The sequence below is a fragment of the Hevea brasiliensis genome, chromosome 2 (genome assembly GCF_030052815.1).
Source record: "Hevea brasiliensis isolate MT/VB/25A 57/8 chromosome 2, ASM3005281v1, whole genome shotgun sequence".
Taxonomy (NCBI): Eukaryota; Viridiplantae; Streptophyta; class Magnoliopsida; order Malpighiales; family Euphorbiaceae; genus Hevea; species Hevea brasiliensis.
The window spans coordinates 22938071-22961029 of NC_079494.1; the positions used below are offsets into that span (position 1 = coordinate 22938071).

At 36.0% G+C, this 22959-nt stretch overlaps 1 protein-coding gene across 1 annotated transcript in view; it reads right to left on the minus strand.

Moving 5' to 3' along the window:
* Nucleotides 1-2002: 2002 nt before the first annotated feature.
* The window catches only part of LOC110636887 (SNF1-related protein kinase regulatory subunit beta-1), a 30808-nt gene continuing 9851 nt past the window's right edge, over nt 2003-22959 (minus strand). Inside the window, exon 4 of the mRNA XM_021786764.2 lies at nt 2003-2638. Within this exon, the coding sequence (XP_021642456.2) occupies nt 2324-2638 (315 nt within the window). The 3' untranslated portion in view covers nt 2003-2323. The remainder of the gene's footprint in view (nt 2639-22959) is intronic.

Consider the following 22959-nt stretch of genomic DNA (forward strand, 5'->3'; position numbering starts at 1 on the left):
CCCACTCCGTTCTTGTTTCTCTCTTTTCAGATAAACCACAATTTGTACCCTGAATTACCCACTTCCTTACTTTTCTCTCCTACCCATTTAGTCTCCTGAATGCAAGCAATATTCACCCTTCTCCTTTCCAAGGTATCCACAAGCTCCATTAATTTTCCTGTAAGTGATCCAACATTCCAAGTACCAACCCTGATCCTCCTCCTATCCTGCTCCTTCCTAATTGGTCTCCTTCTATGATATCTTCTATTGTTTTCTATGTCTATCTTGTGTTCTGTTCCACTATTTGTTCTACTATCTGTCTTATGGACTAACTTCTTTACCCACACCCGTCCATGATGTGGGAACCCTTGCTCACTTGACACCACACTCGGGCGCCGGCATGGCGCGTCGCTTTCGGTGAACGCCCTACACCCTTGCATATTTATCACTACACCCGGGCTCCGATGTAGCGCGTCGTTAGTAGAGGACGCCCCAACGTTTATATCTTTTGAATCCATATCATAGGGTGTGACGAAATTTTTACGCTGGTTGTCACCTACCGCAACCCTCCTCCTTTATCCGGGCTTGGGACCGGCTAAGCGCAAACTACTTAGGCGGAGTTTAATTTTATATTCTTATATAATAAATAAAATTAAAAAAATAAAAATATAAAAAAGTAATTTTAAGTTGATTTTCATTTAGGTACAAAATAAGTTTGATTTCGATTTTGTAACTTATATATGCAAATTAAATACTTTAAAAAAGAATCTGACTCTGATTTCACAGTGAACCAAATATAAATGAAAATTTACTATTTTATTTTCGATTCAGCTCGATTTCGATTTTAATACTTATTTCGATTCCAGTGTGTAAACCAAATAGACCTTAAGTTATCTTATATAAGAATTACTGTGTTTTAATACTTTTCATATGTCATTCAATATAAGAATAACAAACGTGATAGTTATTGGATATAATATGAATTGTATAGAGATATTTAATTTTCATCACCTTAGGTAATTAAAAATAATATTTCAAAATTTTTTGGTAGCGTGAATTGTTAAAATTCTGGCTCATGGTAAAATAAGATTGAGAATCTTCTTTAATTAATCAATCACGCAGAAAAAATCAAAATGATTTATATATAGCAGACACATTCCATGCATCAATAGACAAATTGAAATATTATGATTAAAGGATACTAATTACACTGATAGATTAATCACTAAAAGGTTAGTCAAATTACTTTGACAAGCTTTTATATTTGAGTAGTCATTACATATTACTAGATGTCAATAATAATCTATAAATATAATTAATCAATTATAAATTGATAAAAAAAATTAAAGTATTAATTTTATTTAATTCTTGAAAAAGATTATAATTATATTTGTTGCAAACATATTAGGAATCCAATGGATCATATACATATAGATTATAAGTGAGAAATTAAAATAAGTTATCAAGTTGAACTGGATTGAAAATAAAATAAAATAACTCTAGATACTTATGGACTAAAGTATAAATTTTATGAAAATTGCTTTATGTTCTAATAATTAAGTGTGAATTTAATTTAAGAGTTGTAAAAATTAATTACGTGAGTTTTAATCCCTAAGAGTTAATTTATAATTAATCAATTTAAAAGGTAATTATAAATTATAGCTCCTATAAAAGGGAGCTTGCCATCCCTTTTATATTAAGAGTCATCATTTTCATGCTTTGAGATAGCACTCAAAACTCTGAATTTCTCTAAGTCACTCTTGGAAAATTTCCTTACAACCAATCTCTGTGAATACTGTCCGAAGCTGAACAATTGAATGGATAGTAATTTACAATAATCTGGCTAGTAGTTAGCAAATTCCCAAAGTTAATTTAGATAATTTGCTTAACAATTAATTTTAATTACCACCATTCTAAAATTAATTACATTTGATCTTTTGGTTTAATTTTTCTGCAGCAACTTTTGTATAAATCCGTGCAAATCAAATAGACTAACATAGGCACCTTATATCACTGCACACCATTTACAATTTTCCATCAATTAGTCTAAAGAACGAACATATCAGTTTCGAGAATACAACAAAAAGCCTAGCCACATCAATACCCATTTTCTAAACCAGATCTACTAGTACTTGCAGGACACTGAAATTGATCTTCCGCTGCCCTAGATCTTGAAGAACATTAAAAGCGTACGAAAAGCTAGAACATAAAAGCTTAAAGATACAACAAATCAAACGAGTATATTATAAAGTCCCAGCATTCTATAAACAGAGATACATTCACAAAGCCCATATTTAGAAAAGTGATCATCTATTCTTTACCGCCAAGCTTGACAGAGTAGGCGCTACCTTTTGAGAGGCTTATAAAGGACAACAGTGACAAATTTGGATTGGAACCTATGGGTAAGTCCCAAAGCAACTAGAGACTGAGATGCCCGTCCTTTATCTAAAAAAAGGTGGTTAAGCACAACGTGTTGAGGTTTTAAAGAAGCTTCATTTGAATTCTCCATACCAAGGACAGTAAGACGCAGCTGTTGTGGAACAACTAATGGCTCTCTTGCAAAATCTTCCTCACTTGGAAATGACTGACCATAAGTGGAGCCTGGAGATGGTGGAGCCTCAAATTCAGCCACACTGTCCAGGTTTTCTGGCACATAATTCTGCATAACAAAAGCATTCATCTATCTTTTTGCCATGGCATTAAAAAATTGAGTTTCATTGGATGAAGCAAGTTTAATCAGTCTTTTATTTATTTACTGAAATTATATGATCTTTTGTAACTGCTCATAGTCACATATATTAAAAGGATTTCTATGATCAAGAACATTTATATAGCTAAATGATTACGCAATAATATAAGTGATGCAGGATTTATCGCCAATTCTCAAGACATCAAAATTTATAAAAATGGCTTAGAACAAAGATATATGCAAGTTCAGAGATGCTACCAATTACGGAGTAGTTTCACTAGTAAAATTTAGTATCAATTAAACAACAGTATGCATGTTAGACGGCCAGTTTTTAAGGAAAAATAATATCTAAACATATCCATGGGTAGCCAGCCACGTTAATCCAGCTCAACTCAAGTTCTCTGATTTCCATTTGCTAATATGATATGTAAAACTATACGACTAAATATGTAGCCATATCCTTATTATTCATTATATTTTAATTGGATGACAAAACGGCCATTTTGATGAGGCCAGAAGGCACAATCCTTCTGCTATGCTTTTGTCTTTACACCTTGTTTTTGGAAGCGTTTACTGTTTGAAGAAAAGGATTGGGGAGTTGGGGGAATCAGGTTTACAGGAAGCAAATTGTGCATCAATACGGCCAAAGAATCAGGATACAAAGGAGCATCAGGGTATTTCCAAAGATGTTAACACATAAGATCTGTTCAGAGATGCAATGATCTTCCATGTTGAGGATTCTTAATAATGTTAGCATTTAGCAAACACCTAAAAGCTAGTTTCATAAACTTCACCTCTACAAAGCCCCTTAATTTACAAGCTTTTTTAATTGAAAGATAATAACTTAATTCACAAGTTTTTTTGGTTGAAAGATAAAGACTTCTTTTCACCACACCACCACCACTTTCTATCCACTACCACCATCATCAGCACCACTTCTATCAACATTGCATCTCCACCGACACTAGTGCGCTACCAAGTACTAACCCACTGCCATTAGGCACCCCCATCCCCCAGTCTATGCCTATCACCACCAACACTAACACTAGTAATGGTACCATTATAGTTAAAACTGAATTGCCAAGCCAAACCAATGAATTTTAGTTAATTCAGTTCACTTTTTACCTATATTCAGCTCAGTTCAGTTTTCGCTTTTAAAAATTGAAAAAACCAAATTGCATTCTGTAATTATATTTTTAAAATATTTTATACGTCTTTAGACATATGTTCAACCAAAATTAAAGCTCAATTCAAAGTATCCATTTAATTTTTGGACTGAATAATAAAAGCCCAAACCAAATAAGCTAACCAAACCAAAATTTATTGTTTCAATTTGATTCTAATGATAATTCAGTTTGGTTTTTAAAGTTAAAGGAAAAGTTATTTTTTTCTTCTTAATTCACATGACAGTACATAGGTATTTATATACAAAGAATAATACATTAGTTAGAAGATATATACTAGTTAGAAATCCTTACAGACTAGAAAACCTTTTCTATACGAAACTCCTTGCAAAGTAGACTCCTATAATTCTCTCCCTCAAGTTGGAGTATAGATATTAATCATGCCCAACTTGTTGCAAATGTAATCAACCTGAGCCCTACTCAGAGTTTTGTAAACATATCTCCTAATCGCTCTCCTATTTTGACACGTCCTGTTGAGATGATCTTTTGTTGATTTTTTTCACAAACAAAGTGACACTCAACCTCAATATGTTTAGTCTGATCATAAAACACAAGATTAGAGGCAATATGGAGAGCAGCTTCATTATCATACCATAATTGTACGGTCAAAGAAACCTTAAGGCCCACTTCTTCTAATAATTGAAGTATCTACATTATTTCACACACTGACAGTGCCATAGCTCTGTATTCTGATTCAGCACTAGATCGAGAGACTACACTTTGCTTCTTACTTCTCCACGATACCACATTATCTCCCACAAATGCACAATACCCAGTAGTTGAACTTCTATCAGCCTTAGATCCTGCCCAGTCTGCATCTGAAAAAATTCGACATTCAAATGCCCATGATTACTCTATAACAAGCCTCGTCCTGCAATTCTCTTAAAATAGCACAAGATTTGTTCCAAAGCTTCCCAATGAACAGTAGTTGGGGAAGTCATAAACTGACTCACCACACTAAGTATGCAATATCAGAACGAGTTACTGTAAGATAGTTCAATTTACCTATTAGTCTCCTGTACTTTTTTGGATCATCAAACAATTCACCATCATTTGCTACAAGTTGCAAATTTGGAGTCATTGGTGCACTACAACGCTTAGCACCCAATTTCTCTGTTTCTGCCAATAAATCTAGGACATATTTTTTTTTGAGACAAGAAAATACATTCTTCACTTCTTATAACCTCAAAACCCAAGAAATACTTTAATAAACCCAAATGTTTTGCCTGAAATTGGGTTTGAAGGAAGAATTTGAGGGATGAAATACCTATAGAATCACTTCTTGTGATAACAATATCATCCACATAAACTACAAACAAAATTAAACCAGCTTTAGATTGTTTATAGAAAACTGAGTGATCACACTTATTCTTCTTTAGATCATATCTTTGTACCACTTTACTGAATCTCCCAAACAAAGCCCGAGGGTTTTGTTTTAGGCCATAAAGAGATTTTCAAAGCTTACAGACCTTATCCAACTCCCCCTAAGCAACAAACCCAGTAGGTTGCTCTATATATACCTCCTCCTGAATATCACCATAAAGAAAAACATTCTTGATATCTAGTTGATACAGAGGCCAATCATATGCAGTTGCTAGAGAAATAAATATCCGAACAGTGGCAAGTTTAGCTACAGGAGAATCAGTATCAGAGTAATCAACTCCATATGTCTGAGTATATCCTTTCGCTAAAAGACGGGCTTTTAATTTTGCTATCGAACCATTAGGATTCAACTTTACTATAAATACCCATTTGCAATCACTTGCTTTCTCACCAGTAAGCAAAGTCACAAGTTCCCATATACCATTAGTATCTAAAGCTTCCATTTCCTCTTTCATAGTAGCACGCCAGCCAGTATGGGCTAATACCTCAAAAATGATTTTAGGAATAGGGACAGAGTATAAAGCGCTAACCAAACATTGAGAAGAAAAAGACAGATGATCATAAGAAACAAAAGAGGAGATAGGGTAAATGTATGTACGTTTACCTTTACGAATAACAATAGGAAGATCTAAGTCAGATATATGATCAGTGGTGGGAACAGGATCTTCCGATGAAGAAGCTAGTGGAGGATTTGAGTCAGGTACCTCTAGTCTCTTGAAATAAACATGAACAATAGGAGGTAGAACTATTGGTGGAGCAGGTGCAGGAGCAGCAGACTGGGAAGAGCTAGATATTGGTTGAATAGTATATATAAAAAGATCATCCTCCTTCCCTTGATTTTCATACACAGAAGATTGCGAAAAAAATGGAGTAGACTCAAAAAACGTAACATCTGCAGACACAATAAAACAATTAAAGATTGGAGAGAAACATCTATATCCTTTTTGGAGCCGAGAATACCCAAGAAAGACACACTTAAGAGACTTTGGATCTAGTTTGGAAAACAAGTACATCCAAAAATATGAGGTTCAATAGGAAACAAAGATTTAGAGGGAATCAAGACAGTATAAGGAATATCCCCATCGAGAACAGAAGATGGCATACGATTGATAAAAAGACGTGCTGTAGTAACTGCATCAGCCCAAAATTATTTAGGAACATTCATTTGGAAAAAAAGAGCTCTAGCTACCTCAAGGAGATGCTGATTTTTTCTTTCGGTAACACAATTTTGGGATGGTGTATCAACATAGGAGGATTGATGAAGAATGCAATTTTGTGTCATATAAGATTGAAAACTATCTGAAAAATATTCTTTGACATTATCACTTCTCAACATGCATACAGAAACATTAAATTGAATTTTAATTTTAGCACAGAAAGCACAGAATATAGAAAATAATTAAAATCATTCTTCATTAAATATAACCAGGTAACACGAGAATAATCGTCAATAAAAGTACCAAAATATCTAAATCCAATTTTAGAAGTAATAGAACAAGGCCCCAAACATCAGAATAAACTAACTCAATTAGGGACGAAGCCCGTTTATTGACTTTAAATATAGAAAGTAAACGACGATGCTTAGCAAACTGACATGACTCACATTCTAGGACTTACAAAGACTGAAATTGAAGACATAACTTCTTCAACGTAGCCAAGGATGGATGGCCCAATCGACAGTGGACTTCAAGAGAAGTTAAGGTACTCGAGCAAACAAGTGTTCGCTGTACATGATTATTCAGGATGTAGAGGCCACTAGACTCATGTCTCTTACCAATAATCTATTTTGTCGAAAGATCTTGAAACAGACAATAACCAGGAAAAAAAGAAACAGAATAATGTAAGGTGCGAGAAAGTTTACTAACAGAAAGCAAATTAAAAGAGAATTTAGGTAAACATAAAATAGGTGATAAAGAAATAGAAGAAGTTGTGTTTGCAGTGAATAAATCTAGGATAGAAGAGTTAGAATCATTAGCTAAAGTAACAGTAGAGGGGGAGGGATGTGACCGAAAAGCAGATAAAAGACTGGAATTACCTGTCATATGATCTGTAGCACCAGAATCTATGACCCATTTGGATAAGGAGGATACTAGGTATGTTGTGGATTTACCTGACTCAGCAATGGCAATGACAGGGGTATTGGAAAAATGCCTGATACTGGGAAAGCTGTGCATACTCCTCTACAGATATTGAGATAGTTTTTTCAGAGGAATAAAAATTATCATCTACTCCTATATTCACCATTTGAGATCACTAATTTTTTCTTTGAAGCTTCAAACAATTCTATTTTGTATGACCAAGCTCACGGCAGTAATAACAAATGATTCCCTTAGAGTCTTGATTAGAATTCACCTCCCTATTATGCTAATTAATTTTATTGCCTACACCTCCTCCTTTGGTTCCTCTTCTATTATCCTGTTGTCCATTTGTATTGCGTTTAACAAAAGCACCATTGGCAGGTTGTTGTGAAAACTGATTAATTTTTGTATGAAGGACACATGTGAACGTATCATGCAGAGAGGAAATCTCACAACTGAATAGAATATGAGATTTAGCAGCTTCATACCCTGAAAGAAGGCCCGCAAGAAAACTCATAATAGCCATTTGCTCTCGTTGTGCCTACTGAACTTTCACATTAGTGCTAAAAGATAATAAAACATTAAGCTCTTCATATACCCGTTTAAAATCCATAAAATAGGCCGTGAGAGACCTATCCTGTTTGTCAGTAAGATAGAATGCGTTACATCATAACTCAACTCAACTCAACTAAGCCTTTATCCCAAAAATTTGGGGTCGGCTATATGGATTCGCTTTTTCCACTCTGAACGATTTTGGGTTAAATCCTCAGAAATGTGTAATGCTTCTAAGTCATGTTGTACTACTCTCCTCTAAGTCAATTTAGGTATACCCCTTTTTTTCTTTCCATCCTCTAACCTAATGTGCTCTACTTGTCTAACTGGAGCCTCCGTATGTCTACGCTTCACATGACCAAACCACCTTAATCTCCATTCTCTCAACTTATCTTCAATTGGCACCACTCCTACCTTTTCTCTAATACTTTCATTACGGACTTTATCTAGTCTAGTATGGCCACTCATCCACCATAACATTCTCATCTCTGCAACTCTTATCTTTGATGCATACGACTCTTTCAGTGCCCAACACTCACTACCATATAACATAGCCGGTCGTATGGCTGTACGGTAAAATTTTCCTTTTAATTTATTGGGAATCTTACGATCACATAAAACTCCCGTGGCACGTCTCCACTTCAACCATCCGGCTTTAATCCTATGACTAACATCCTCCTCACATCCCCCATCTACTTGAAGGACTGAGCCTAGATATTTAAAGTGATTACTTTGGAACAGTACCACTCCATTCAAACTAACTCCTTCCCTATCACCGCTTTGGCCTTCACCGAACTTGCAATGCATGTATTCTGTTTTCGTCCTACTTAACTTAAAGTCCTTTGATTCTAAAGTACTTTTCCAAAGCTCTAGCTTTCTATTGACTCCTTCTCGCGTATCATCTATCAGAACAATATCATCCGTAAACATCATACACCAAAGAATACTTTCTTGTATATATTTCGTCAATTCATCTAAAACTAATGTAAAAAGATAAGGGCTTATAGCTGATCCTTGGTGTAATCCAATTGAGATTGAAAAATCTCTTGTGTCCCCTCCCACTGTGCACACAATAGTAGTTACTCCTTCATATATATTTTTTAATACTTGTATGTACCTAATAGATACCTTCTTTTGTTCTAACACTTTCCATAAGATATCTCTTGGAACAATATCATAAGCCTTCTCCAAATCAATAAAACTATGTGTAAATATTTTTTCACATCTCTATATTTCTCCATCAAACTTCTAATGAGAAAGATCGCTTCTATAGTTGAACGACCGAGCATGAAGCCAAATTGATTGAGAGAGATAGAAGTATCATGACGTAGTCGATGTTCCACAACTCTCTCCCACAACTTCATAGTATGGCTCATGAGTTTAATTCTCCTATAGTTTGAGCAACTCTTTATGTCTCTCTTATTTTAAAAATATGTACTAAAATAATCTTAATCCATTAATAATTAATTTTATTTGATTTTATAATATTATTAAATAATTTAGTTAACCATGCCACTCCCATATCTCCCAAATACTTCCACACTTCAATTGGTATTTCATCGGGTCCACAGGCTTTACCCATTTTCATTCTCTTAAGTGCTTCCTTTACTTCTAAAGATCTAATCCTTCTAGTATAATTTACATTCTTTTCTATTGTTCTATAATCTATATTCACGCTATTTCCATTTTGACTATTATTAAAGAGATCATTAAAATAATTTCTCCATCTTTCTTTAATATCCTCATCTTTCACCAACACTTTTCCTTCTTTATCCTTAATGCACCTAACTTGATTGAGATCTTGACATTTCCTTTCTCTACTCCTTGCTAATCTATAAATATCTTTCTCCCCTTCTTTAGTTCCAAGTTTCTCATATAACTTTTCAAAGGCCTGTGCTCTTGCTTGACTAACTGCCTTTTTTGCCTCTTTCTTTGCTATTTTATACTGTTCATAAGCCTCATTATTATCACATTTAGGTAATTTCTTATACCATTCCCCTTTTCTCTTCACTGCCTTTTGTACTTCCTCATTCCATCACCATCTCTCTTTTGAGGGTGGTCCATGTCCTTTAGACTCTCCAAGTACTTTTCTAGCTACTTTTCTAATCTTTGATGCCATCTGTATCCACATATCATTGGCCTCCATATCTAGCTTCCATACTTCGGACTCGAGAAGCTCATTTTTGAACTTCACTTGCTTTACTCCTTTCAACTCCCACCACTTTGTTCGAGCTACACTATTTCTTCTAACCTTACTTGAATTGTTCCTAAACTTGACATCCAGGACCACCAACCTATGTTGACTTGTTAAAGCCTCTCCTGGAATGACCTTGCAATCCTTGCATAGGGCTCTATTTAAATATGGGAAATATTTCCTTTACCAGAATACAAAAAATCCAAATAATCAGTTAATTCTTTAACAAATTCGCAGTGATTAATTAGACTGATTACCTCACTGTGAATTGAATTTCGAAGCTGCAAAAGCAATTGAGCATCCTCCTTGAGCTAAGCTTGTCTTGTATCATTAGTGGGTGGATCCGTACTAAGGTGATCATCCTTATCAATGCTTCACAAATAAACCATGACAATCTTACTCCATTCTAAATAATTTAAACCATTAAGTTTGTGTTCCGTGATCTTAGTCATCACTGAAATCACATCAGACATAATAGCCTTATTGTCTACCATTAGATAAAATAATAAAATTCTATCCCAATTTTCAACAAAGCAGACTTAATAAGTATCAACAAAACAAGTACCAACACTACCTAATCAACAAATAAACACAATAAAACTTGATAATAAAGGCATTCCTTGAAATAGAACCTGAAGTTGTTCAAAAAGTAGAACTGCCCGAAAGATCTCAAATCTTGGAGATCCAAAAAATACCCCAAACTAAACAACCACCCACGGGAATGGAATCACCAAGTCGAGGCAATGCTGGGAAACGAAGCGTGGTTGCTAGACGCTGTTGGAGGACAGCACACGCGTGATGATGCGCCAGCGTGTGGAATAGGGGTCAGAAGGCAAAATTGGCGCATGAAGGCCACTTGCTCCAAGTTCGGTCACCGGACTTTCAAGAATGGCCGATCGGCACCTGGGTCTCCTTCTGAGGCTAGCGTTGAGACACTATAGTAACTCTAGTGGGTTCTCTTAGGGTACAGTATACTACATCAGTTAGGAGATATATATTAGTTAGGAATCCTTACAGACTAGGAAACCTTTTCTAGATAAAACTCTTTACAAAGTAGACTTCTATAACAAAAGTTAATTCAGTTTGAGAAAGTTATGAACCTAATAAACCAAAACGGTTGAATGATCACTCAAGTACATTCATTGTGCCACTGTAGTCAACTTCAACTTCCTTAAAAGAATAACTACTAGCACTCACACCAATAAAGTTTCTTTGACAACATTTGACCAACATTTTATAAACCAAAAAAACTAGGATCACATGAATGGATAGAAATCTACATTTGTTTGCTACTAAACAAGCTGTAGGCCTCCCTGCTAGGAAAATCCAAGGAGGAAGGAAAGTGAAAACACTATGAAAACCAAAGGGCTATTCGATTTGCTAAATATTTGTGAAAGAAATTCCTTCAACAAATTAAAAACAGAACACCAAAAAGAGAAGAAAGCACATATAGTTCATCATAATCTACCAAGTGGATTAACAGGGTGGTTCAATTTCTAATTTTGGTGCAGGCGTGTGCTTGAGTGACATGAGGCACAAAAAGGAAAAAATTCTACGAAAATTCAATATTATTTAATTTCATAACATATTTAAGAAATTAATAATCAACCTTTAAAAAAAAAAAGAAATTATATCTATCCAAACAAATTGAAAGAAATTAACAATTTCCATAGAATAATTCTTAAGCAAACAAACTAATCACCAACTGAACATACAACAAATTAAACACCTTCAAAAAATAGAACATACACTCACAATTCAAAAAAAATTAAAATTTGACAAGAATAGAGAATAGGGAGAGTTATTAACTAAACTTTGTCATGATTCAGCCATATTGCTCACCAAACAAAGCCTAGAAGAATGGCCCAAGAGAAGTAGCAATGGCTGAAAGGTATATTCCATAAAAGCTAAGAAAAATGTAAAAAGCGAGAAGATGATGCAAAATATACTCCTAAAGATTTTACGAGTACCTATTTTAGGAAAAAATATAGAAAATAAAATTTTAGAGATTTTATGATTGTGTATCCTAAATAGATTAGGTTCTTAATTAAATTAGGATTCTTCAATTCCTAAATATGATTGAATTAGGGTTCTAAAATCCTAATGTGATTGGGAATCCTAATTCTATAAATAAGACATAGATTTTTCACTATTAGCAGTTTTGTGATGACAAATTTTATAAATCAATAAAATTTGAGAATTAGTTCTCTTTTTTTCAAGGATTGGTCCTTGATTTCTCTTATGTCCTTGATATCTCTTATCTCTTTAATTTTTTTTTTTTTTCTATTTGTTCTACATCAGTTTTGGTATTAGAGCTAAACTTCTATCAACTCCATTGGCTCTTGAATCCTATTGTCGTCTGATCCTAGCAAAACTTAAAACTTTCAATCGGTCCCAAGCCTTTAAGAAAGAGAGCAAACGCCCTTTTTTTTATGGTCCATATTGAAAAAAAAAAATTCAAAACCCGAAAAATTGAACTTGCGAAACGCAGAAGCAGCGCCGCCTTCCTTTCAAACACCCACCACTGTCAAGTCACCAATCGACCCTACCACCAACACCAGAAGACTAGCCGGCCAGTGAAGAGTCCAAAGCTCTCCCTCCGATCGCCAAACATTCACCGAAACTCTAGATCCAATCGGGTAAAATAATGACTCGAAACACGACCTGTGAGTTTTCCAGCATCAGTGCTTTCCCGGACACTCGACAACCGCCGATCTACCTGTTGCCGTTGTCGGAAGCTCCATCCGATTTCTTAGTTGCAAAATCTGACCGGGTTGGGTCAATAGATCCATTGGGGTAAGAGAGGTAAGCTCACCACAGCTTCAATGAGCTGCGTTACACTTGTTCTGCTTCAACTTCTGCCACATCAGCTCGACACGTCATTGCCATATTAGCCATCAAGTGTCACATCATCAAAAAGTGCCACATCATTACTGCAACATCATCTTACTGCCTCATCAACACATCATCGCCACATCAACCATCAGTGCCACATCATAACTGCGACATCATAAAAAAAAAAATTGAAAGTGCCCTTCCTAACTAAATTTGATGTTTTGAGTTCGATTTTGGCATCCGTTTTTGCAGAAAATGACTCCAAGAGGCTAAATTCTGTGTTTTCGTTAAGCTATGCTTCTCTACTTGAAACTTGATTATTATTCATAAATTGGGGAGTTTTGTAATGTGTTTTATATCCAAAAATTTGCTCCATAATTCACCTAATCCATTTAACATTAGCCTTACTCAGCTTCATTCCTTTAATTTTTTTATCCTACTTATGTACCCTGCATATTTCTAATCCAATCACCCATAACCTGGACATAAATCATTAAAATTGGATTTAATTTTCTTATTGGTGAGTGTTTGCATTAAGTTTGTTATTTGCATTAATTTTAGTAATTTTAGTCTGCTTAGCATCCATTATAATTAAAGATAAGCACCATGCCTCTACCTCACACCCACCCCCTAATTCCACATTACATGATCAACCTGAATTTGTTGAATTAAAGAGACAAGTGGAACAAATTGTTGAACATCTGAAAGCTATGGCCAAACAAACTGTAATGGAAGAAGAGTCTGTTAAGCTACACCTAGGATCACCTCATTCTGTTGAGTCTGCACCTACTGCAATTTATACACCAGGCACACAAAATACATCGCATAGGGGCAATAATGTAGCAACAAAACAAGTGAGGTTTAATCCTGTTGGTAATATGCCTCTGCACTTTGAAGAAAGGACACATGTTGGTTATGATGAGCATGTTCTTGATGCACTAGCAATCATTCATTTCAGACAAGATCCTCATTTTGAGCATTATGATCCCCATGGTAAGGCCTTTGATAGAAACTATAGGCAACCTGATCCTCATGGTAGACTTTTTGATGGAGATCATAGGCAACCTCTTAGATATGCTAATAATGAACATGTTGATATTACTAGGAAGGTCAAACTAAATACTCCTGAATATGATGGAAAATTGGACCTTAATGCTTTCATTGATTGGTTAGATGGGAAAGAGAAGTATTGTGATTTTTATCACATGATTGATTTGGAGCGTGTTCGTTTCGCCAAAATAAAATTGACTAGAGCTGCTAAAAAATATTAGCAAAGTGTTCAACGCAATATGAAGCACTTAAATGAGCCTCCTTTTACTCAATGGGCTGTCATGAAAAGTAAGTTATGTACCTAGCTATTATAAGGACAATATAGTACATAAGATGATGAATCTTAAGCAATCAACCTCTAGTGTTACTGAATACATGAAAAAATTTGAGGAAACTTTGCTTAGATGTGATTTATATTGTGCTTCAGTTGCGAACCCTTTCCTTTTACTTCATCGGTTTATTAATGGCTTGAGATTTGACATTCAAAAGAACTAAAATTGCATTCTCCTGAAACAATTGAGGAAGCCTATCACAAGGCTTTAGAGATTGAGAGTTATTACCAATTCCCCACCTCCCGTAGGTTTGCTTCACAGTCAGTTAGATCATATCAATCTATATCTTCTCCACAATCTATAAGTCCAAGTCAGTTTAAAACTGTGTCAAATCATCTTTCAATCCTAAAGATAGCATAAGAAAAAGCATAGATAAGGCAACTGTTTCTGCTAATTCTCATTCTTTTGTTGCATCTAGTGGGTCTCGAGCTAATAGCTCTTTCATAAAATGCTTTCCTTGTCATGATAAAGGTCATATTGCATCTCAGTGTCCACACCGTGCACTAGCTTTAGAACAAGCATGTAAAGAGGAACATGAAAGTGAGTATAACTCATCTGATTATGAGGAAGAAGTTGTAGGACCTATTGATTATTCTTGTGATGAAGATGAGCTAGATATAGATGATGAACATGTTAATGTTGTTTGCTTTGTTTTGTCAACTGCTGTTGATGATGATTAGAAACGCATTAACATCTTTCATACTTTTGCTAAAAGTGGGGATAGGTCGTGCAAGTTGGTAATTGATGGGGGGAGTACCATGATTGTGGTAGCTAAGAAAGTCATTGATAGACTTAACCTTAAGGTAGAGCCACATCCTAAACCTTTTAGGGTTGCTTGGGTAAATAATACAACTTTGCCTGTAACTGAAAGATGTCTCGTTCCCATCCAAATGGGTCATTATAAAGATAAAATTTATTGTGATATTTTACCTATGGATGTTGCTCATATTCTTTTAGGTCGCCCTTGGCTTTATGATTATGATGTGCTTAACCATGGTAATGACAACACCTATGTGTTTAAGTTTAATGGAAAGAAAATCATTTTGAATCATGTGACTTTTGAAAAGGTAAACAGGGAAAGTAAGTATTGCTTAGCTGTCATAGCTAAAGAGGTCCCTTGTGATTCTAGACTAGACACCTCCTCTGAGGTAAAACACTTGTTAGAAGAGTTCTCTCACAATATGCCTAATGAGTTGCCCAGTGAGTTACCACCAATGAGAGACATTCAGTATGCTATTGACTTAGTTCCTAGATCACAGTTACCTAATCTTCCTCATTATAAGATGAACCTTATGGAGCGAGCTGAGTTAAATAGGCAAGTGGAAGAACTTTTGACAAAAGGATTTGTTAGGTATAATCTTAGCCCATGTGCTGTTTCTACACTCTTGACACCTAAGAAAGATGATTCCTGGAGAATGTATATGAATAGTAGACCCATAAACAAGATCAATATTAAATATAGGTTCCGATTCCTTGACTTGAGAATATGTTGGACTTGTTTGTAAGATCTTGTGTGTTCTCTAAAATTGATTTGCATAGTGGGTATCATCAAATCAGGATTAGACTAGGTGATGAATGGAAAACTACTTCTAAAACCCAAGAAGGATTGTATGAATGGTTAGTGATTGTTATGGAAAGTCAATCACTATATTATTTCTCTGTATATTCTGTATTTCTATTTAGGATTTCTTATTTAGGATTTCTTTCTAATTAGTAGAACACAATTATAGGAATCAATTGTATATATATACCCATGTACAGATTAATTGAAATTAAGGAGAATCATCTTTTTCTACATGGTATTAGAGCAGGTCATCTATCTAGGGTGATTCTCACCACCCAGCTCAGGAGAGACCTTGGCCGCCGACTGGGCGTTTTGACTCCGATCAACATCGCCGGCGTCGCCTCAACCCCCTCATTCCACCACTGTGTGTTGTTGCCTAATCCAGTACACCATTAAAGGACTTCCGAGGTTTGGCTCTCAGATCCTATTTCGGTATTTGCTTGATTTGGGATTTTGGGCTATTTTGCTAAGCACTTTGCATTAGCGTTTTGATTAGTTTTTTTTGTCTCAACAAATGGCAGACAATAAGAATGTTATTTTTGATGTGATTCCGGTGATGACTAAGATCACGAAACACAAACTTAATGGTTCGAATTACCTGGAGTGGAGTAAGACTGTTAGGGTCTATTTGCGTAGCATTGATAAGGATGATCACCTTACTAAAGATCCACCTACTGATGATACACGACAAACTTGACTAAGGGAGGATGCTCGGTTGTTTTTACAGTTTCGGAACTCGATTCACAGTGAGGTAATTAGTTTAATTAATCACTGTGAATTTGTTAAGGAATTAATGGATTACTTCGATTTTCTGTATTCTGGTAAAGGGAATATCTCCCGTATTTATGATGTTTGTAAGGCATTCTACCGTGCTGAGAAAGGGGATAAGTTTCTCACAACTTATTTTATAGATTTTAAACGGGTATATGAGGAACTTAATGTATTGTTGCCTTTTAGTCCTGATGTGAAAGTTCAGCAGGCCCAACGGGAGCCACTGGCTGTTATGAGTTTTCTTGCAGGCCTTCCTTCAGAGTATGAGACTGTTAAATCTCAGTTTCTCTCCAGTTCTAAGATTTCTTCTTTGCATGAAACGTTCACACGAGTCTTTCGCATAGAGAGTACCCAATCTTCACAGCCTGCCAGTAGTGCTCTTATTAGCCGTAATCCAAATGGACAACAGGGTAATAGAAGAGGAAGTAGAGGAGGAATTACAGGCAACAGAACTAATCATCGTAATGGAGAGGCTATTTCTAATCAGGACTCAAGAGGAGTCATTTGCTATTATTGCCATGAGCCTGCGCATACAAAATATAATTGTCCGCAACTTCAGAGGAAAAATCAGCGATCACAGATGGCAAATATGGCAACAAAGGATTGTACAGTATCTTTCTCTAAGAAAACTATTTTGGCATCTGCAGAGGATTTTGCACAGTTTTTCCAGTATCAGGCATCTCTAAAGCCTACCAGTTCCCCTATCACTGCGATCGCTGAGTCAGGCAAATCCACTACATGCCTTGTATCTTCCTCATCCAAATAGATTATTGATTCTGGTGCGACAGATCACATGATAGGTAATTATAGTCTTCTATCTGCTTTTTAGTCTAATCTCACTTCCTCTGCTGTTACTTTAGCTGATGATTCTACTTCTTGTGTCATGGGTTCTGGAACTGCAAACCTGACTTCGTCAATTTCTTTGTCATCTATTTTGTGTCTACCAAAATTCTCTTTTAATTTATTTTTTGTTAGTAAACTTACTCGTACCTTAAATTGTTCTGTTTCTTTTTTTCCTGACAAGTGTTTGTTTCAGGATCTTACGACAAAGCATATTATTGGTAAAGGACGTGAGTCAGGTGGTCTCTACATTCTGGAAAATCATGCACCGTGGTTGCTTTTTTGCTCCAGTACCTTAACACCTCTTGAAGCTCATTGTAGATTGAGCCATCCTTCTTTGTCTACCATGAAGAAGTTGTCCTTAGTTTCATTCTTTATCAGTACAAGAATGTGTGTCGTGTCAGTTTGCAAAACATAATTGTTTACCTTCTGTGTCTAGAGTCAACAAATGGGTTTCATCCCCTTTTGAGTTAGTTCATTCTGATGTTTGGAGTCCTTGTTCTGTTACTTCTAAAACTGAATTTCGTTATTTTGTTACTTTTGTTGATGATTACTCTCGTGTTACCTGGTTATATTTAATGAAGAATTGTTCTGAATTGTTCTGAATTGTTTTCTATCTTTTGTGCCTTTTGTAATGAAATCAAAACTCAATTTAATATTTCTGTACACATATTAAGAAGTGATAATGCCAAAGAATACTTTTCAGCACAATTTCAGTCTTATATGACACAAAATGGCATTCTTCATTAGTCTTCCTGTGTGGATACCCCATCCCAAAATGGCGTGGCCGAAAGAAAAAATCGGCATCTTCTTGAGGTAACTCGTGCTCTTCTTTTTCAGATGAAAGTTCCTAAACACTTTTGGACGGATGCAGTTTCTACGGTATGTTTTTTGATCAATCGTATGCCGTTTTCTATCCTTAATGGGGATATTCCTTATACTGCTTTGTTTCCTACAAAATCTTTGTTCCTCGTTGAACCCCATATTTTTTGTTGTACCTATTTTGTGCGTGATGTTGTCCACAGGTTACTAAATTGGATCCAAAGTCTCTCAAATGTGTCTTCCTTGGGTACTCCTGGCTCCAAAAAGGGTACCGCAATTTCTCTCATACTCTTAATCGTCATCTTGTTTCTGCAGATGTCATATTTTTTGAGTTCACTCCATTTTTTCCTCAATCATCTGTGTATGAGAGTCAGGGGGAGGAGGATGATCTCTTAATATATACTATCCAACCAATGTCTAGTCCTCTCCCACAGCCTGTTCCTTCTGTCTCTAGACCTACTCGACCTCCTGTTGTTCATGTATATTCCAAAAGATTGGAGATTCCTGACTCAGATCCTCCACCAGCTATTTCGTTGGGAGATCCTGTACCTCATACTGATCATGATTCTGATCTAGACTTACTCATTGCTCTTCGTAAAGGTAAACGTTTATGTACTTACCCTATCTCTTCTTTTGTTTCTTAAAATCAATTGTCTTCTTGTTCTCGGTGTTTTGTTACTTCGTTAGACTCTGTTCCTATCCCTAATACTGTTGGTGAGACATTGTTTCATCTTGGCTGGTGTGCTGCTATGAAAGAGGAAATGGAGGCTTTAGATGCTAATGGTACATGGGAACTGTTGCCTTTGCCTACTGGTAAGAAAGCTATTGGTTACAAATGAGTATTTACAGTAAAGGTAAATCCTGATGGTTCTGTGGCTAGGTTAAAAGCACGTCTTATAGCAAAAGAATATGCTCAGACATATGGGGTTGATTACTCTGATACTTTTTCTCCTGTAGCTAAACTTACTTCTGTTCGCTTGTTTATCTCTTTAGCAGCTACATATGATTGGCCCCTGCACCAATTGGATATCAAGAATGCTTTCCTTCATGGTGATCTTCGGGAGGAGGTGTATATGGAGCAACCACCTGGGTTTGTTGCTTAGAAGGAGTTGGGTAAAGTTTGTAGGCTTCGAAAGTCTCTTTATGGCTTGAAACAAAGTCCTAGGGCTTGATTTGGGAGATTCAGTGAAGCAGTACATGAATTTGATATGCAAAAGAGTAAGTGTGATCACTCAGCATTTTATAGGTAATCTGAGGCTGGTCTAATTCTCCTGGTAGTCTATGTGGATGACATTGTCATCACTGAGAGTGACTCTGCAGGTATTTCATCTCTTAAAATCTTCCTCCAAATCCAGTTTCAGACCAAAGACTTGGGATTGTTAAAGTATTTATTGGGTATTGAAGTTATGAGAAGTAAGAAGGGTATTTTCTTGTCTCAAAGAAAATGTCCTCGATCTATTGACAGAGGCAGGAAAATTAGGTGCTAAGCCTTGTAGTGCACCAATGACTCCAAATTTATAACTGTTAGCAGGGGATAGTGAGTTGTTTGAAGATCCAGAGAGATACAGGAGATTGGTAGGAAAATTGAACTGCCTTACAGTCACTCGTCCTGACATTGCTTATGCCGTTAGTGTGGTAAGTCCGTTTATGTCTTCCCTAACTGTTGCTCATTGGGAAGCCTATGGACAGATCTTGTGTTATCTGAAGGGCGCTCCAGGAAGAGGTTTGTTATATGGTAATCATGGGCATTTGAATGTTGAATGTTTTTCAGATGCCGACTGGGCTGGATCTAAGGTTGACAGGAGGTCAAATACTGGATATTGCATTTTTGTTGGAAGAAATTTGGAGTCTTGGATAAGTAAGAAGCAGAGTATAGTTTCTCGATCTAGTACTGAATCCGAATACAGAGCCATGGCACAATTAGTATGTGAGGTAATGTGAATACTTCAATTACTAGATGAGACAGGTTTTAAGACCTCCTTGCCTACAAAATTGTGGTGTGATAATCAAGCTGCTCTCCATATTGCTTCTAATCCGGTGTTTCATGAGTGGACCAAACATATTGAGATTGATTGTCACTTTGTTCGGGAAAAGATTCAACAACAGATCATTTCAACAGAACACATCAAAACTGGAGAGCAGTTAGGAGATATTTTCACAAAAGCTCTGAATGGAGATAGGATTGACTACATTTATAACAAGTTGGACATGATTAACATCTATGCTCCAACTTGAGGGGGAGTGTTATGGAAAGTCAATCACTATATTATTTCTCTGTATATTCTGTATTCTGTATTCTGTATTCCTATTTAGGATTTCTTATTTAGAATTTTTTTCTAATTAGTAGAACACAATTATAGGAATCAATTGTATATATATACCCATGTACAGATTAATTGAAATTAAGGAGAATCATCTCTTTCTACAGTGATGCCTTTTGGATTGTCTAATACACTTAGTACTTTTGTGCGTATCATGAATCATGTTTTACAATCTTTCATTGGTAAGTTTTTGGTAGTTTATTTTGATGATACTTTGATCTATAGTAAATCTAAAGAAGAGCATTTGGATGATCTTTGACAGGTTTTTGAGACTTTTAAGGAAGCAAAATTGTATGTTAAGCTTAAGAAGTATTCTTTTATGCAATCTAAAGTGCTTTTCTTAGGTTTTATTGTGTCTGCGTAAGGTATAGCAGTTGATCTTCAAAAGGTAAAAGTCATTAAAGAGTGATCTGCTGTTAGAATCTCTTAATTAGTATAAATCCCTTAATTAGTTTAAATTAGCTGTAAATTAGAATAAAATTAAGAATTATTGTATTTATTAGTTTCCTATTTAGTCCTAGCCTTTGTACATAAATTAGAATTCTTGTAAATCATTTTAGTATGAAGAAATATAAAAGAATTTCTCTAAATTCTCTATCTTCTACATGGTATCAGAGCTGTGCCAAAATTTTTTGGCGTGAATAATATAGTTTTGGGTAGTTTTTTTTATTGTGGATCAAGCTTCTACGTTGTTCTAGGAAAGGAGGTGACTGTCACCACCCACTTGAGGAGGAAGGACACCAGCTGATCGACCTACGCCCGGAGTCTTGCCGCCATCCGGTGAAGCGCGTGAGCTCACGCGCCTCCAGCAGCCTAACATCATTTTTCATGCGCCAACGCGTGCACCCTTTTTCCGGTTATTTCTCCGGCTGTGCCTCTTGCCGATGACCTTTCTTGCCTGGCACGCCTCTGAGCAACGTGTTTCCACACTTGGTTTGCACATTTATTTTTTTTGTACCTTTCGTTGTCCAGTTTTTTGCTTTCTGCCTCAATACCTATTCATTTAATTGAAAAATGACCGATGGAAAGAAAGAAGCCTCTAAAACAAAAGCTGGATTTATCGGTGATAATCCCTCTTTATAAATTATTCCTGTAAAGTTGGATGAAACTAATTATTTGGCATTGGCTAGATCCTGTCTACTGTTCATTCAGGCTAGAGGACTGCAGGGGTATATCACTGGAGATAAGAGAGAGCCAAAAAGTGCTAGTTCTACCTACAATCGGTGGGAGTCGGAGAACTCCCTTGTTATGTCATGATTCATCAATTCTATGCAACCTCATATAGCTCGTGGCTATTTACTGTTGGACAATGCAGCTACCATTTGGAGTGCTGTTTCTCTAACTTATTCTCAAGTTGGGAATAATGCACAAGTTTATGAGCTTAGGAACAAGGTTCATGAAATGAAACAAGGTGAGTTGACTGTTGCTCAGTATTATGCGGAATTGAGTGGGCTACGGCAAGAGTTGGATTTTTATCAGGACTTTCAGGCTTCATGTCCGATTGATGTAGTTAAGCTCTAGAAATTGATTGAGAAGGAATGCATATATGATTTTCTTGCTAGGCTAAATGTGGAGTATGATCAGATTCGGGTCCAAGTATTTAATAAGGATCCTTTGCCCACCTTAAGGCAGACATATTCTTATGTTCAACATGAGAAGAGCAGAAGGAGTGTCATGATCAATTCTACAGCTGTTGATAAGGCTGGGCTGACTGCTAACTCCTTACGAGAACAGTCACATGGCCCATCAGATAAGGAAAACTTGTATTGTGACTACTGTGGGAAATCCCGGCACACCAAAGAACAATGTTGGAAGTTGCATGGCTGCCCAAGTAAAGGGCATGGAGGAAAAAGGATGGGCTGTACTAGACTACAAGCAAATGTATCTGAGACTGTGAGTGTTTCTGAAGATACTGCTATCACTGGAATGTTTTCCAAAGAAGAGGTATAGACTAAGGCGATTCCTGTCACAGCTTGAATCACAATCCACTACAGTTGCCTTTTCTAACTTCATCAACTCAGGTAATGCTTTTCTTGCCAATCATAATAATTCATTTTGGGTTATAGATTCTGGAGCAAACAAATATATGACAGGCTCTTCGAATAAATTCATATCCTATTCTCCATGTTCAGGCAAAAAAAAAAGTCCGCACTGCGGATAGATCCTTATCTAATGTTCTGGAACAAGTTCTATTAAATGCACTCCTACTGTAAGTCTTAATTCTATTTTACATATGCCTAGCTTTCCTATTAATCTTCTGTTTGTCAGTTCTATCACAAAAGCTCTCAACTGCAAAATTGAATTTTTTCCCACTCATTGTGTATTTCAGGAATTGATAACAAGGAGAACGATTGTCAGTGATAGA